The sequence below is a fragment of the Parasteatoda tepidariorum genome, chromosome 9 (assembly GCF_982258835.1).
Source record: "Parasteatoda tepidariorum strain Cologne lab strain chromosome 9, Ptep-v5.0, whole genome shotgun sequence".
Taxonomy (NCBI): domain Eukaryota; kingdom Metazoa; phylum Arthropoda; class Arachnida; order Araneae; family Theridiidae; genus Parasteatoda; species Parasteatoda tepidariorum.
Window position 1 is genome coordinate 50,979,518 of NC_141763.1, and position 18,300 is coordinate 50,997,817.

The 18,300-nt window shown below is 27.6% G+C and overlaps 1 protein-coding gene across 1 annotated transcript in view; it reads left to right on the plus strand.

Moving 5' to 3' along the window:
• The window catches only part of LOC107456192 (uncharacterized), a 59,026-nt gene that overhangs the window by 11,259 nt on the left and 29,467 nt on the right, over positions 1-18,300 (plus strand). The window contains exons 6-8 of the mRNA XM_016073979.4: positions 408-489; positions 2,549-2,687; positions 3,353-3,435. Coding sequence (XP_015929465.3) covers positions 408-489; positions 2,549-2,687; positions 3,353-3,435 — 304 coding nt within the window. The remainder of the gene's footprint in view (positions 1-407; positions 490-2,548; positions 2,688-3,352; positions 3,436-18,300) is intronic.

Here is an 18,300-nt window from a genome sequence, read left to right on the forward strand (position 1 = left end):
TCAAAGTAATTGAGAAAAAAATTTATTATTATCCTCTTCTATTTACTAATACTAATTTTTCAAAATTAACCCAATTTTATACCTTATTTTATTTTAAAGTAACAATTCACATTAAAGTAGAAGTGTTTTTTTTTAATTATTCATATTTTGTTTGTTAATTTAAGTAAAATGAAGCAATCTGAAAACTATTTCTATTTAAAAATAATGTTAGAAATAATAACTGAACAATCTGTTTTCTTAAAGAGTAAGTGACAGTCATTTGTAAGTATCCATAAAGCACGAGACCCTAAATTTGATTGTCTTCAATCCTAGAGTCATTGTCCTTTGGTTTATTTGAATATTATTTGTAGTTTTTTAAATTATTTTTTTAAACGTCTCTTTTAATATTTTACATTTAACATTTTTAGAAACGTATGCTGTGCTGCAATTTGTGTGACAAAATATACCATGCCACTTGTACTACTCCATGTTTTCCAAGGCCTGCAAGAGGTTTGTGAAAACTTAATATATCGGTTTAAATAATATATTTTAGTAGTTTGTATTTTATATTGAGGTTTCTCATAAACGGCTGCTTTAATGATACATTTTTTAATAATATTAGTATTTTATTCATTTAACTACTGTGTACTTTTAGTTTACTTGGATTATCATGGATATTTTAAAAAGAAAATGACTAATATGTTTTTGAAAATAGTCTTTATTGAAATAAGTTGTACTATATAAGTTGTTTCACACTGTTCTCCCGACTTATATTTTGAATTGACACTGATCTGTTACGAAGAAAATTTAAATCAGAAAACTTAAATCTGAGAAATTCAGAAAACTTAAATTAGAAGATAATTTTTATTCTGCAAGAAAGCTGTTTATAATAGCTATGCAGACAGCATTAATGAAATTTTATACTAAGTAGGTGCAGACAGTCTTTATTCTAGACAATAGTAGCAAGTTTTCATATATAATCATGAGTCAAAATTACTGGCTGTTAACTTTTACAAGCAACAGCAGGCAGTATGAGTTCTTTGTTACAGGCAATCACTGACCATTTAAGTCGTTGAACAGTCAACATTGCTGATTCTGTTGAATCATACATGCAGCAAGTTCACTGGACGTTTCGACTCTTCCTTTCATTGCCATGGCGAATATCTTCTTTATAAGAAACATAAATTTCAAATCATGTTTGAATTGCAAATTTGAATTGTTTAATAATTGCGAATTACTATATAAAAATTATTGCAGTATATATCTTTGCCATCTAGTGACATGTGACAATAACTGCTACTAAAACATAATTTGGCTATTAACATCTGTGAGTAAGATCAATCCTCAAATGTTTACTGAATTACAAATGCTTTACTGACTAGAATAGAAGGCTTTCATGGTTAAGTCTAGATATTAGCTCAAAATAATTCAAAATATATTCTAGTTAAAGTAAATTATTTTTGTGGAAGAGATGTAAAGTTATTTATATTTGTTATCTGAATGCTCATTTGGCTTTGGAAGAAAGTTCATTTGACCTTTCCGTCTGTTTATTTGTGAATTATTAAATTAAGACTAAGCAAAATATTTTTAGTTAAAATCTGTTGTTAGATTCTTTATCACATTTTATGTAATTTTTGTACTACTTAGGATATAATGTGGCTTTTGCATAATGTGTCAAGGGAAATTTGACTGTTATAGTGATGTTTTTATAAGAAAATCTAAATAGACAATGCTATTTGAATTTAATTATATTTGTCATTGCCACTACTTTTTCTGTTGAGTTATGGGTTGTGTCTCTATGCAGATCTCAATTTATTCTGGTCTGGAAACCCTAAGATATGATTTAATCCACATAAAATAATTATCAGTGGACTATTCGGGATAGGCAATCAATGTACAGGGGTTTTGTACTGTATCGATTTTTTTGATTTTCAGTTTCATGTTTTGGTCTGTGTTATTGTCACAAAATTGCTTATTTCATTATGATTGTAAACTTACTTTGAATTCTAATTTTTCATATAAATTAAGTTTCTCAAGTTTTTTTTAAGGAAAATTCTAATAGACACACGTATTTTGACCTGCGAAAATGTGTACAGACTCGTAATGTCTTCTAGTCACTGGTTCACGAACCTATGACTCAAAGTTTTTGAAAATGTTTTTGAATTTTATTAATTTATGTTTATACTTTAAACGATAGAAAAAATAATTTTTATTGCTGCACAGATAACTATTTTATTGCTGCACTAATTTTTTTTCGGAAAGTGATTAAAAATATTCATTGAGTGCTTAAAAAATATTTAAAAGGTGCTTATTTTTTGTTGAAAAATCTCGCTATGCACCCTGGCCATGTTATGGTTACACAAATTCAAATATATGATATTAATAAACCTATTGTTAAAAATATTATATAAACACTTTTTTATTGATTCTTAAACTGTCCTTTTGTATATTTATCTTTCGTGAATTAATAATTTTCTCTTCTTTCTTTTCGATTCCTTAGTTCTTTTATATTTGCACAGTGGAAATTTGTATATCATTCTATGATATTTTATGTTTCAATTTTTTGTAGGTACTTGGAGTTGTGATAATTGTAAAAAGAAGTCTGTGGCAAAAAAGGAGAAAAATCATATAAATAGAGTGGCAAACAGCGTCAAAGAAAGATATAAAAAGCACAATTTTAAATTTAGTGCTGTACGGAAAATCAAAAAGTGAGTATTTAATTTTACAATTTAGATAAATTTTTCAAAATTAATAGTGTAATAATAAGAAATGGTTAATAATCGTCATTGTCATATTAATTTTAATAAATTTAAAAGATTGCTTATGGTACTATTGTTTCATTCTAAAATAACATTTATATTAATAATAGAAATAAATTAAAGCAGTATTTAATGTCCATAATAGTTTAACTGTTTTAAACTTTTTAGAATTCTCTGAAATATGTATCACTTCTCAGAATTATACCTTTATAGAATCTATAAGTAGTGGAAAGAACTGTTGAATGCTTAGCATTCAACAGTTAATGAGCATTGACTGTTAGTATATTTTTTCATTCTTCATCCACACATTTATTATTGCAATAATTGTACTGCTGCTTCTTGATTCTTTTTCTGAAGCTAATTATTAAATGCTTGAAACTGTTATTTTATTATAAAATTTTTTTAAATCTTCAAAATAACATTTTTTACCATTAATTTAAATTATAATAAGTCATTAGTTGAAATCTTTTTTAAACTTTTTATTTATCTATTATTATGACCAAAAAAGTTGAGCAGTTTAATTTTTTATCAAAAGTCAAATATTGTAAAATTATTCCAAAATAATTTGTTATAAATTTGAATGTGTGAATTTAATACTGTACTTTTTATTTCAGCCAAACATATTCTGTCATAAAAAAGAAATCTACACATTCCAAAAAAGAATCACAATGTTCCAGTGACTCAAGTAGCAGTGAAGGTAAATATAGATTTTTGCATGACTCTAAAAGCATTTTTTAATTTAATTTTTTTTCTTTATTTTTCTTATGAAAATAATATTGTTTCACCTTTTAACATTACATTTCTATATCAGTTCGGAAGTATTTCAATTTTACTTCTCTCCTATTATAATTGTAATACCTCATCGCAATATTAATAATTATAATTATATAATTACTTACATAAATTATAATAATAATAAAAGGCATGAAAATCAGTAGAAAAAAGTGCCCTGTGGCTTATATGGTAGCTTGGTTAGTTCAGAATTAGAGATTTGAGGTGTAAAAAATTGATTCCAAAAAGAAAATATATAAATATATATATATATATAATATCTTTTCTGTTTTGTATATTTCTAATGCTGTTTTTTACTAAAGAAATTTTTTGTTTCTGTCTTAAAATCAGTGTTATATATATAAATTTATGAACCTGCAAATATATAAAAAATTGCCATGGCTTGTGTATATAGTTAAGTATATTTAGTATATAGAGTAAATTAAGTAGGCTAGTTCTTTGTGGGCATGTACATTTGTTGAATTATTTATAAAGTATCAAGTTAAAAATAACTTAATATGTTATATGAACTGGTTTTAATTATATTATTGCTACAGTATTTTAAAAAAATGCTGTAGCTAATGTTGACATTAGAAAATTTAAACTTATATTTTATGCATACAGCATCTGATCTATCTGTAATTATTAAAGTATTGTTTAATTAATTGTCTCCATTTGGTAATTAATCTCTTAATTGTTTAAGTCAAAATGTTCCGCAATCCACAATAGACAGTTTTCAGCCAAGTTGTGTATAAATGTAATTATTTTTTATGCAAATCAATTATTATTTTTTAATTCAATTATTTTTCTGCTATTTTGATGATAGTGAATTTTTTTTTTTTTAAATAAATAAATGGTAACTTTTCTCTATTTTGTGAACACAAAACATTTGTTAAACCTTATTACCAAACTTTAAGAATGCGAGGTAATTAGTTTGGAAGGGAAACTGAAGATTTGTTGTTTTCTTACTTTGGAAATTGAAGATAACTTATAGTTCTAAGGAGTTGTGGGAAAGGGTGAGCAATGCGGGCGAATGCCCGGAGCTGTGTGCTAACGGGACTCAGATTTAATTTTCACTAAATTATTGATTTTGTTCTTTTTTCTTTTTTTAGAGGAATTTATTTATGGGCTTTTATTTTTAAATATATATTCTTAAAATAACTTGCTTTATGGTTAAAAGTTCTCTATTTAAAAGTCTTATGTTTTTGTGGCCGATTTCATGCTAAAAATATGAGCTGCACTAATTATTGTAATCAGCATGTTTGAGGTCACCCCTTCAAACTATTAAGATTCAGTCCTAGTACGTTGAAATTTAATCATTTAACTCAAAAGTTATTCAAATTGTTTGTTTTTCTTTGCTTTATCCCCCCCCCCACGCACTGTATATGTGAACCTGTATACCAAATGCATTCGAATTTGTTGATATCTTATGCAGAAAATAAAATAAGTCTTATGCGGAAAATAAAATAAATCTTATGTAGAAAATAAATTAAATCTTATGCGGAAAATAAAATAAATCTTATGCAGAAAATAAAATAAATCTTATGCAGAAAATAAAATAAATCTTATGCAGAATATAAAATAAATTAATTTTATTGTTTTAAAAAAATAAACTTTAATGTTTATTCATATTTATTTGTATGCCACTAAAGATTATGCTTATTAAAAATATTAATTATAATTAGGACTGCAGGTTTGTCGCGATGATTTCCGCAAAATTTTCATCTTTTTTCCTAAAATACGCGAATTTCTCAATATGTCTTGACTTGTGCGAAAATTGCTTGAAATGTGATTTTTTATTTTATTTATTATTTTTATTAAGCAGAATTTTTTATTTTCCTGAACCTTAAATCGAACATGTAAAATTGATTAGATATTTAGGGGAGTGAATCAATAACAAAATGACATGAAAATAGTTCAGAGATAAGAGATAATCAGAATCTTGTCAACTAAGGTGGTCTTTCTACACTTAGGGAGGGTAATTACCTTCCTGAAGTCAGTAAGAGTATAAAAGAAATTGGAATCACAAAAGAAGGAAAATGTTATAAATCAAATCTTTGACAGAAAAATTGTTATACATGCTATCGCACTGGGCAATGAAATTTCTACTGACTTTCTACTATCCAGTTAGTTTTTCCTAGGCGACTTCTTGTGATTTCTTAAATATGGATCAGTTTCTTAGATGAAGGGGGGGGGACTAGTAGTTAGTAGGGACTTGTAACTAGTAGTTTGAATGTAGAATGTTTGAGTTTTCACAGCAATTACTTCCTACAAAGCAACGGTCAAGGAATTGCGCATTGGTGAAGAAAAATTGATCGAGTTTTGGAAATCAAAGACCGAACGCTCCAAAATTGGCAAAAGTGGCAATTCGAAGTTTGTCGGTGCCTAAAAACAGCGTTGACGCAGAAAGATCGTTTTCTAAGTATAAAAATGTATTAAGTGATGAAAGTCGAAGGATAAATGAGAATAATCTGTCAATGTACAATACTTTGTACCAAAATTCTGTTCATTTAAATAAAAATATTAATATTGCTTGAAATTCAAAGAAATACTTTTGTTGTGTATTTTTAAGTTTTTTTTTATTATTTGCGCAATTTCTGTCTTTTGCATCATTTATATAAATTTTTTTATTTATGTTTAGAATTTGTGTAATTTTCAAAATTTTCCGCAAATTTGGGGTCTTTTTTCCCACGACAAACTTTCAGCCCTAATTATAATAAATATTTATTCTAAAATATTTGAGGTGATAACAGGGTGGCCACCCACCTGGAAAACCTTGAAAACCTGGAATTATCAGGGAATTTTTTTTATACTGGGAAAAACCTGGAAAAATCAGGGAAATATGGATAAAAACCTGGAAAACCTGGGAATTTTAAAGAAAAACTTGAAATTTTTTCTTATATATTTTTTCAATTTCACTAATTTAAATTATTTGCTAATTTTCTTAATTTAAATTGTTTCATCCATTATACCCACATTTTTTAGACGGAAATGTATCTCCAAACAGTTAAAATATCATCAACTTACTTTGCTTTCATCAAAATTTGCTCCATTATAACCCTGTTAAACTAGAATACAACATAAAATTCTCATATGATTGCTAAGCAAATGTCTTTGATCTCTATGCAGACTGTGCAATTTAGGAAAGGCAAAGGTTATGGTGGAAGAGGGGGTTAGAATTCGGTTTTTAAATTCTGTCCGTGTTCACACAATGATACAAGTTTGTTCGCAATTGAGAGTGGTAATTTTTTTCTATTTTGACAAAATGAGTCAAAATGTTTTTGTATTTTTAACTTTATTAAATTCTCTAAAAATTAAAATTTTATAATAATAGATTTTATATTGCACGCTTTTTCTGAAAGCTTTTGAACTCAAAGAAGTCTGTAAATTATTTTTTCTCAGCAAACCTACCAATCACGCATTTCCCCCCATCACTAACAGCAATGTGTCGACAAATTGTTACAATTCTTGTTACAATGCTAATTTTTTCTATTTCATTTTAACCTTTTATAGTATATTTTTATTTTGAAAAAAGTTTTTTTTTAGAACTAACTATATATTAATATCAAATTTTACGGTTTTGTTAGTATATATTAGTTTTTTTATTCAAAATTCGAATTGTATAGTTATCACAGTATCGAAAGTTCGTAAATGTTGCTTGCATTCCAGAGATGATATTTCAAAACTATTCCTATTTTTACCTAAAAAAGCTGACAATGACTAAGGAATATATAGGAAACATATTAAATGATGTATATACGTAAAATATAATTTTTTTATTCATATGTGTTTAGCCAGGAGAATGTAAACGAAACTTAGAGTTTTAGTTCTGCACTGTACAAGATTCCAGTTGTTCAAACAAAAACAATTAACTGTGCTAAACTAAAAAACTGTGTTTAGATTGAAATTCTTTAAATGTTTACATTTCAAATAAGGAAAAAAATCAAAAAAGTATAACTTTTGAGGAGTTTTATCTATTTTTTTTCTTCTATTGAGTAGAGAACTAAAAATTAGACAATTTTACATTTCTGACATTTATTTTTTGATACTGAATCTCTTAAAATAAAAATGCTATTTCAAAATACCATTATTTAAAAATTTGACTTGAGATATTGGTTTAAGGAAAATATGATCAGTGAATTTTATAAAAAGCACTGGTAAGATGAAATACAGTATAATGCAGTGCACAGTACAGCTTTATATTGGAATGTAATTACAGTGATTCACAAAAGTGTTGATACACTTATGACTTTCAATGAAATAAGGCTATCCATTAATTAAAATGAATGTTTCAGAATGTATATTTAATGACAAAAAATGTGTTCTAATCTTAACAAAACTGATATATTTTTAATGACTATATGAAATATTTTAAAAACAAAGGAAAAGTTTATTTTTAAGGAATCAATCATCAAAAAATGACAAAAACTTTATCCCACAAAAGTCATCATACACTTTTAACGAAAAGCTCAGTCTATTAGTAAATCTAATTTTTTGTTAAATTAACATTTAGTGGAGTTTCCTTTATCATCTACAATAGCTTTTAAAGGTTGAAAATATGTGTTACTAGTTTTTTCTTTTGTCAGGTGAAATTCGTGCAGAATATTTTTTTAAAATTTTTATAGAAACTTTTACAACACTCAATTACAAATTTATGAATTTTTCCACAAAATTTATAATTTTAATCCCTGATATGAAGTCCTTCTTTTAAGCATTTTATCACATATTGCACAGTTCAATTGAATACAGTAAACTAATTTAACATATTCATTACTGATTTACCTCTTATGAAGACAAATAACCAAATTTGGTCTATTTTATTACGACCACAAGTCATTTTTAAATGATAAAATAAAATATTACGGAGTTAGCAAGCAAAAATTAAAATATAATTTTGTTATTATAGGTTTGATTCTAAATTGCTAATAAAGAAATAAAAAATTAAATGAAAAATAATTAAATAAAAAAAGCAATTGACGATAATTTTAATTCTCTTATCCAAAACATTTAAATGTACGATGACTTTCGTGGGGTAACATTTTTGTTACTATTTGATTAAATAATTAACTTTTGCTTTGTTTTTAAAATATTGCGTGCAGTTTTGCTGAGAATAGATTATACATCTTATCATCAAATACCCATTGTGAAATATTCATTTTAATTATTGAATTTTTATTTCCTATTTCAATATAAGTTATAAGTGAGTGAACACTTTTGGGAGCAACTGTAATTATTCAAAATTATTGATATATAATCACCTGAAACGGTTTTCTTTTCCTTAATGAAAATATATTAAACAATACTTATCCATGGTTTTATTGGTTATTCTGATTTTGTCATTTTGTAGGTACACTTTGAGCAAATGCTACTTAAAGTAACACATTAAATTCAATAAAAACAATATATTCTGCAAGCTGAACATATTATTTTCTCCACGTCTTAATTTTTTAAAAATTAATGTTGTACCAGAACATTAAAAAATAATAAAAAAATATCTTGCAAGAAAATTAATTTTTTTTCAAGATATGTTTAAAAAATGACATTTTGAATAAGATATTTTATAATACAGGCACTTTTCTTGTACACATCCTACACTTTATAAGAAAAAAGGAAAAAAACACAAACCTGGAAATTTTAAGATTTTTACCTGGAAAACCTGGAAAAATCAGGGAAATTTGAAATCTGTTTTGAGTGGCCACCCTGGATAATTCTTATTAATTAAATTAATGGCTTCTTTTTTTAATCTTGAAATTGTTAATGGTTATTTATCACCTTCATATTTTTCTTCAAACAACATTTACATAGTTTTTTTAAATTTTTTTTAAAAAATTTTTGGTAGAAATATTGTAATTTAAAATATAAAAATCAATTTTCTATAGCGTTATGACTGTTTGAAATTATAAATCTTTTCAAACGTAATTGTATTTTTATTCTATAAAAATTAAGAAAAAGTATTTATTGATAAATTCATAATTATTTATAAATTTTATAAATAATTTTTATAAAGTGGAATGATTTGATGTGCTTAGATATTAGTATGGCCTGTTTTTATTTGAAATAGGACTTAATTTAACATATCATTAAAGAAGAAACTACTCTCATGCATATTTCTAAATCAACTTTTTAGTGTTACTTCTTTTAATATATACCCTTATAAATGAAACATTTTATTAAAAGAAGAGAAAGAATTTTTTTGGCGCAACTGGATATTTAAAAAAATTGGCACACAACTGAATGTGATGCATATTTAGCAGCAAAATATAAAGACTTGTATTAATAATTTTTCAATGTTTTTCCGAAATTTCTTTATTTACTCTTTTTTTTTTTTTAATATATGAAAAAATTGTAAATCTTAATTTCCGAACCTAATTTTACAATTCGATTTCAATGAAATCATTAAAAATGGAATACGGATTAGTTTCGTAGATGTTGATAATCTTTAACAATCTGAAAAAGAAACCAACTCAGTTTTGCAAAAATTGCCTGGTCGTACTTTGGCAAACATGTTAAATTTATACAATTATGTCAATACTTAGATTGTAATAAAATAGTTATTTATTTTTTTTTATTGAGTTTTTTAAGAAATGTAAATAATTGGTACTGTCACTGGTCGTATGTGTATATTCAATTATAAACAGTCATAATATTTTTATGGTCCATAATTTTTCAAAAAAGTCCTTAATTTTTTAAATAATTAAGTCCTTAAGTTTTGCTTTTTTAAAAGAGTGGGAACCCTGTATTGCCAAATCTAATTTTCTTATTAATAAATACCACCTTTTATACTATATTATTTTCTATTTTTGTCATTTTACACCTATATTCATCATTAGCCTGGGACAGGCATTTGACCTATCAAGCGAAGCATAGGATACCGTAAATATTTTATGTAATGTAGCTCGGCATAGGAGTAAATATTTTCTTTCTGTTTTTGTATCTCTATCTGTAATTAATTCAGTTTTACGTTTTTGATTAAAAATCAAGATGAATTAAGTGATATTAATATAATTATTTATTGTATCAAAAAATAGAAATTTATTAAAAGGGCAATGAAGAAATATTTATAAAAAAATCGATAAACACTTGAAGGTAATTTTAAAAAGTGCCTAATTATTCTTTTACCTTTCTTCCATATTAAAATTTCATTATTTTTGAATAAAAGAATCTAATCTTGCTAAACTCCAACATATGCCTGGCATTAAAAGTTGAAATTAATGATTTAACAAATAGTGATTTGGCCGAATCGCCAAATACTGAATATTCGGCTAAAAACCGAATATTTGACTGCCAAATAGCAATTTTTTTTTCTTTTAAAAAAAATCATTATTTCTATATAAGTCATTATTGAAAATAATCATAAAGCAGATAACACTATTAGAACTATTTAATGTAAACAAAAAATTAACAGCTATGAAAAAGATTAAAAAAAAAGAAGAAAAAAAGAAAAGTTGAAAAAAAGTGAAATAGAAAAAAAAAAATCCTCTTAGTTCTTGAAACAGAACTTGGTGTTAAAATAATAATTTTATTTTATTTTTAACTGTTGTTAAACAGCCAACCCCATTTTGAGTTTACGACTACCAATGTTCAACTCCGTAGCCTTGTAATTTTGAACCCTATCAAGAACACTACAATTGCTATTATTTAATGTATTGTAGTTTTATAATCTTTTATAAATAAACTATTATTTGGTAAATAAAATGATTTGTGACTGTTGAAGTTGCTTAAAAGACACAAGATTGTCTGTTATTTTGGTTTGTTGTGTATATGGGCATTTTGTTATATTATTGTAACTGTGGCGAACTAAAAGTTCATTGCCTTTGTTAGAGAGGAGAATGGGGTTTCACTATCCTGAGTAACGAATTTTCGTCTTATGAAAAATAAATTCTTTTTTTTCTTCAATGCTTTTAGTTTTGCATAAATGTTGTTTAAAATAAAAATTCCAAGTTTTCTCTAACACTCCTCATTACTTAAAAATAGGAAGTAAAGTCATATTGAACTTTAATTTTAGATCATAGGCAATCCTTTTTAGTGATTATTATTATTTTAATAAGTTGTGTAATTAGTTATTAAATTAGGTAGTAATTCACTAGATTTTTGATAGTATTGGTTTTGATACACAAATCTTAGTTGTTTTTTGAAGTAAGTGCTACTTTTTTTTTAATGGTCAAAGAAATAGGGAAAAGAGGAAATTTTTAAAACTGTAGATAAAATTTTTTATTTTTATTTTTAGTTATTAGTTTCCTACAAATATTTTGTTTGCATATATTTAAAGTATTCTGATTACAAAGCAAACCATACTAAAAACCGTTCTATGTTCTGATTTTTTTTGTAAGATATTGTCCTGATTTGAACCATTGAACTCTTGGTCTAAATAATTTTAGCTGAGCCAAGGTGTTCCTCAAGGGACAGTTTTAAATCTTCCTCTTTTTTTCTTGTTTATTACGGGTATTAGGCCTAGGCAATATACCGTAATACCGTCATTTACCGGTATTTCTTTGATACCGCGGTAATGATATTCGGAAGTATATTCTTCGGCAATACCGAGTTATTGAACTTCGGTATGCCTGCACCTCTCGGTACTCACCGCTAACCAATATCTTCGGCCGACCGGCGGCGAGAAAGTGGCGGTATGGTATGGTATCTAGGAGGTATTGGTATGGCACGTGATTGATTTAGGGGTGAAGAACTCAAAGGCTTGCGCGTAATATTTACGGTACCTCCTCTTGGCAGCTAGAAATTTCTCCTACAATATATTGTGGTATCATTTGACTTTAAAGCGCATGCGTCATATCCGTGGTATTGGCGATATCGGATTTCAAACACCCGCGCGTTATATCAACCCTCCATGGTATACTTAGTTACTGATTTTGGTTTCATTTTGAGAATAGCGTGCTTCTGATTTTAAAAATATCCGAGATTGTCGGATCTCCTTGTGATGTTTATAATTGTGTTGATATTTATAATTGTTGATGTTTATAATTGTGTTGATGTTTATAACTGTTTTGATGTTTATAATTGTTTTGATGTTTATATTAGTAATTGATGTTTATATTAATAAAATTTTTCTGTTTTAAAATAATGATGCTTTATAATTAGTTGATTCCATGGGATAATTATGCTGCGAGCTAATATAGGATAAGTACCCCATTTTTTTTAAATGATGCTCTTTAAACACATTAATTTTTAATTGCAAAATAGTCTTAGCATTTATAATATACATAACAATTTAATTACCGCGGTATATCATAATATCGTGATATGAAGCTCACAATATACCACAATATCGAAATTCTGACATTGCCCAGCCCTAACGGGTATTTAGAAAGTTATATCCAGAATTTGCGAGTCCTGTCTGTTTGCTGATGATGTTGGTAGTTGTTCTGATTATTCCGGATAAAAACTATTTTCTTATTCGTCCTGATTTTTAGCATTTTGTTTAGATATTCTAGATTTTTTTTTGTTTTGTTTGTTTAGAATTTGCAATTTTGATGAACACGGAATTTTAATAGAACCATCTAAATTATTTTAAAATTACTTTCACTAGACAAGAATTAAGAAAAACTAGACATCTCAATGTGAAAAGTAGTTTAGTTTGAAAAGTAAAATTCAAAATGTTTTCCTGATTAAAAACAGTTATCGTCAAAAATGGAACTACTTCTTTGTAATACCCCTTTTCCTCAGCAGAAGGAATTATTGCTGAATCAGTATTTAACAAAATTTTTTCTTTGTAATGCATTTTTCCCCCTCATCATAAGTCTGTAGCAGACACTTGACCCTAAGTTCATGTGCAACAAGAGTTACACTCATAGTGCTCTGAAGAAGAGCAAATTTTTAAAAGAAATGAAACCTTTCTTTTACATTATGATTTCTTTCGTCTTTTTCTCGATAAAAGTATCTAACCATGTACTTGCTGAAGCAGTATTTAACTTTTATATGCCTGATATAAAAATTAAATACTGCTAAGAGTATTTTGTTGTGGCTGCTATTTTAGAAAATATTGTAAATTTATTGTCTGTTAAGAATTAGTGATTGTTTTGTTCCTAAATTAATCTGTAACTATTGAAGTTACTTAAAAGACATAACATTATATGTTATTATTTTTTACAGGCTTTTTCTTATGTTATTGTAATAGCAATGATTTTATTTACGTATATTTTTCATTTTTTAAAAGAAGTGACTGAGCAACTTTATTTTTTTCCCTCAATGCCTCTAATTTTGCATAATTTTTGGTTAAAATAAAAATTGCACTAAATGTTTTCATTGTCTAAAAATATGAAATAATAAAATATGAAGTATTGCACTCTATTTTAAGATCCCAGGCAATTCTTTTAATGATTGTTTTATTTTAATAAGTAGTAAACATAGTTAAAAAATCTTAAGATTATTAACTAATTTCAGTTTGCGTAGAATTTGAGCATACAGTTAAGAACTTAGTTGTTTTGCAATGCTTATATCATTGTTTTATTTAATTTAATGATGATAGCTTAATACTTCTAAAAAACTCAAATATACGATAGTTAGAATTTAGAGGACATTCTTAAATTACTCCTCATTTAGACCCATAATCTTGTTTCAGCCTTTTGGTGAAAAGGAAACTAAGCATTTTTGCTATCGAGATTTTTTTTATTTATATGACTGATCGCTGATTAGAAAATGATGTTAAAGATAAACTCATTAACATTTTTAAGTCGTGATTTCCCCCGCCCCTCTTATCTGTCAAATTGCAATGAAAGCATTGTTTTGCATTTCTTATACACTTTATTTAATTTATTACAAAATTGAAAATATTTTTAAAGTTACTGTTTAATTTCTTAGTGTTTTCTTTCTTAAAATTTTGATCTAGTTTCCAAATTTTGTATCGATTACGATGTATGTAGCATTAAGTTTTCTTAACATTTGTTTATTTTTGCATGCATTTCTTTCTGTAGATTACATTAGATTTAGGTTAAAAGTAATTTATTGTTGCATGAAAATAACTATAATTAACAGTTTTATTTATTTTTTTAAACTTATTTCAATCTATCTTTATGTTGAGGAATCTATTTCCAAAATCAAGAAAAGACAGGTTCCAAGGTTTGTTACAGTTACTTAGTAATCATGTATGAAAATGCATAATTTTTTTAAAATATTTAATTTGTCATTTCTGATTAATTTGTTCGTATCTTAATTTTTTATTTAGAAATGTTGGTTGTTGGTTGCCTGTGTTTTTTCTTTTCTTTTTTTATGTTGTGGAGAATCACAGAAATATGCCGCAAAATCAAAATTTTAAATTGACGGGTTATATTATTTTTTGCCATTTGTTTCCTTTCTAAAAATAATATAGTGAATATATATTGAGCCAAAAAATTTATTGATTTTTTTTGTAAAATGTCCTGACTTTGTTTTTGAACCACTAAGAAACCTGTATTGGTCAAATTGAAAAATGAGATACCCTCGCTGAGCTACTGAGATTTTCTGAGAATCACAAACTGAATTTCAATGTTCCAAAGTCTATTTCTAGCTTCTTCACAACCAATTGACTTGTTTACAACTATCAGCCTGATGTCAAATTGGTTGGCCAAACTCGGCCTTTTAAAAAACATCCCAAATATCTGGATAAGAATTTTGGATCCTGATGTTCTCAGTAACAAACAATTTTCTGGTAAATAAATGCAGAAAGAGGCTGAATTAGTTGAAATATATTTTAAGAAGAGTAGGGTGCTGACTCCTATATTCTTAGACATACCTATACCTCTCTGATCAGACCCCTCCTGGAGAATGGTTCACAAATTTATTTCTATGCATCAGCCACTAATTTAGCAAAACTAGAAAGAGTTCAATCAAATGCTGCTTGCTTAATCACTGGTATTAGACAAGATGTATCTGCCCTACTGGTCTAGTGTTATTTGAATCTGAGAAGAATCAATGATACTAAATACTGTAACGAGCTTAGTGGACCTTTTTAAATAAGATGTTGAGGAGCACTCCTTGCGATCAATCTAAAGACAACCCTCTTGAAGACCTTCCTGGAGTACATTTTATACCTGAACTTGAAACACGTATTAACAGAAGTAAAGATTTGACGGATTTCTTACCCTTGAGCTTGCTTTTGAGGTTGTTAACCAAATCTCGGATACTTTTAATGAAATTCATACTGGTGGCAGCAAAGACATGCAACTCTTTTGGTCATGGTGACTTCATTAAAAACCTCTGATTTTTAAAATTAGATTAGATAATTTAAGATTGGAAACCTGGATTTCTGCTCTGTTTTTAGATCTGAGCTAATTGAGCATAGAGTGCCATAAGCATGGCACTCCGTGCTATTAAATCTGTAAGACCATCCACAGATACTTGGATTCTATCAGATAGTACAATCCAGATAGTGCAAGTGCAATCCAGCATCTAAGTAAGTGTACTAAAGCATGTCTGCCAAGTCTTAACAAAGACTCCTGTATTTTATAACTATCTCCTGTTTACCCGTATATTTACAAATTTTCTCTGTATTTGTTGAAGAAATTATTAAAAAATAAATAAAAATATTGGCGATAAAATAACCTCTGATGGCAAAAATACTTCTTATATTCCTTTACAGATAGTGCTATTGCCAGTACTGGAGTATGTTGATTGTTTATAGTTTGATTAATTATAAATAATGGTTTAAAGAAATCTTTAAATTAAGATTTACATACATATTTTTTACTTTGCTAAATGTAAGTGCTTATATTATTTCCTATTTTAACTCTCTCTTTTTGACTTATATGATTAAGCATGATGTATAAAAACTTTACTTGTAGCCTAAAAAATTTCGCTAGTAAAATCTCCGTTATTTTATTTCTCCAATGTTGGCAATATGCTGAAGTTGGTGACAAAATATCTGCTTAAATCCATAATACTCTTAAATACTTTTTCGAGCACCACAGAATATACTTCCAACGAATATTGTTGCACAATGGCCTCTATGTCAATAAAATTGTTGATACACGGAAGGGGCCTCTAATATTGCCATTATCAAATGACTCTTTGGCCTTTTCTTGAGGTCCTTCATAGTAGAAATTTCAAATTGACAGCTTTGGATTGTTCCTCTGAAGCACCCTTGGTATAATAGACAGACTTAGGGTGCAAGTGGTGCCCTTACCATTGAAGGTGATAGAGTTGTTCAGTCCACCATTTGTTAGTTGTTAATAATTGTGAATAATAATTTTACTATTAATTAAGATTTATAACACCAGATGGCGCTGAGCGCAAGCAATTTATAAATTTTTTTTTTCTACCCTTCCTCTCTTTAGTTTTACATTTACCACTGAACACTATGCTTGAATAAAATTATCTTAGTCCATTAATTTGAGTGATTATTGTTGAATTTGAGTCATTAGCTTACAAGTGGTCAATGTAAATGCCTCACATTTGTGCTGGGGGCAGAAAGTCTTTCAGACGTGTGCCAACTGTAACTCAAAACAAGCCTCTCCCAAACACCTTTTGAATAGTGCAGGTCTCAACTGAAACAACAAACATAAACTCTTGTCCTGTTAGAAGTATATTCTGCTTATTATTCACTTATTATGACGAGACATTTAATAATGCTGGTAGAAAAGTACTCCAAGTTAGGATAAATTATTGGTCTGACAAGAAAAACTAGTAGTTTTCTGTCAATTTTTTATGGGCTTTGTAAATATTTGCATTACTTTAAAGTTTATTTTGAATGCATAAATGCAAAATTTGAATGAAATTTGTCGAATAGCTTGCAGAAAGTCAATTTTTAAACATACGTCTTTTTAAAATGGGATAATACAGATGCTATTAGTCCGATTACTTTCAAATTTTGTATTTTGTCATTTAAAATGACCTATAAATGAAGAGAAAATGTGAATATTTTACACTTCAACGTTTTTTAATCAGTTACTAATTAAATAAAATAATAAAGGTTTTAGAAGTTATTTTTTTAATTGAAATTATTTTTTGAATAAATGAATTTTGTAATTGTGTGCAATTCAAGTCATTTATAATGTACTCGACGTATAGCGAAATGCTCTAAAAGGAAATTATCCATAAGGGGTCCAAACTTTCCTCCTCCTGCTTAACTATTGGGAAAATTTTTTCCAGATTGTGGCTACTGTTTTTAGAAGGGAAAGGCATGTTTATTCAGAAAAAGTTTGTATTTTGTGTCTGATATTATTACTTATATCGTCTGCTCTATTTGATTAGCATATTTCAAGCAGCTAAACTTTAGTCTAAGTGTGTGAAAATCTTGGTTGGTTCTAATGCCATTTGCCACACGGGCAAGCCTGCTTGGTGAAATCGAGCAAATTTAAGGCAGAGTGTGCGATTCTTGTTTTTCAGTCGCTCCATCTATGGCCAAGAATTTGACTTCTGCCAACCCCATACGTCACACCTGTTTATAAGGCGGACCCATTCATTCATCCACCGATCGTAATTTTGACCTGAATCAGAGAACGATCGATCTCCAATCCAGTATTGATTTGTTATGGGAACATGGAGGACTTTGCGACTCGACAGAATTTTAATGTGCATCAGTCACCAACTACATGGGGAGTCTTCGGCCGGCGGGGTTCGAACCCACGAACTCTCGGACATGGGCTCAGCTCCCTACCGACCAGGCTACCCCGACTTTCAAAAGTTACTCAGCGTTTTCATTTTTTTTTTCTTTACTTGCGCTGTTTATTCATAAAGCGATTTTTATCATACAATACAAAGAATGCAAAGCGCTATAAAGGAAGGCATTTAGTAGTACTATAAGTATAATATATACATACAGCAATAGCGTAACGAATATTCACTATAACTAAGATTGGATGCA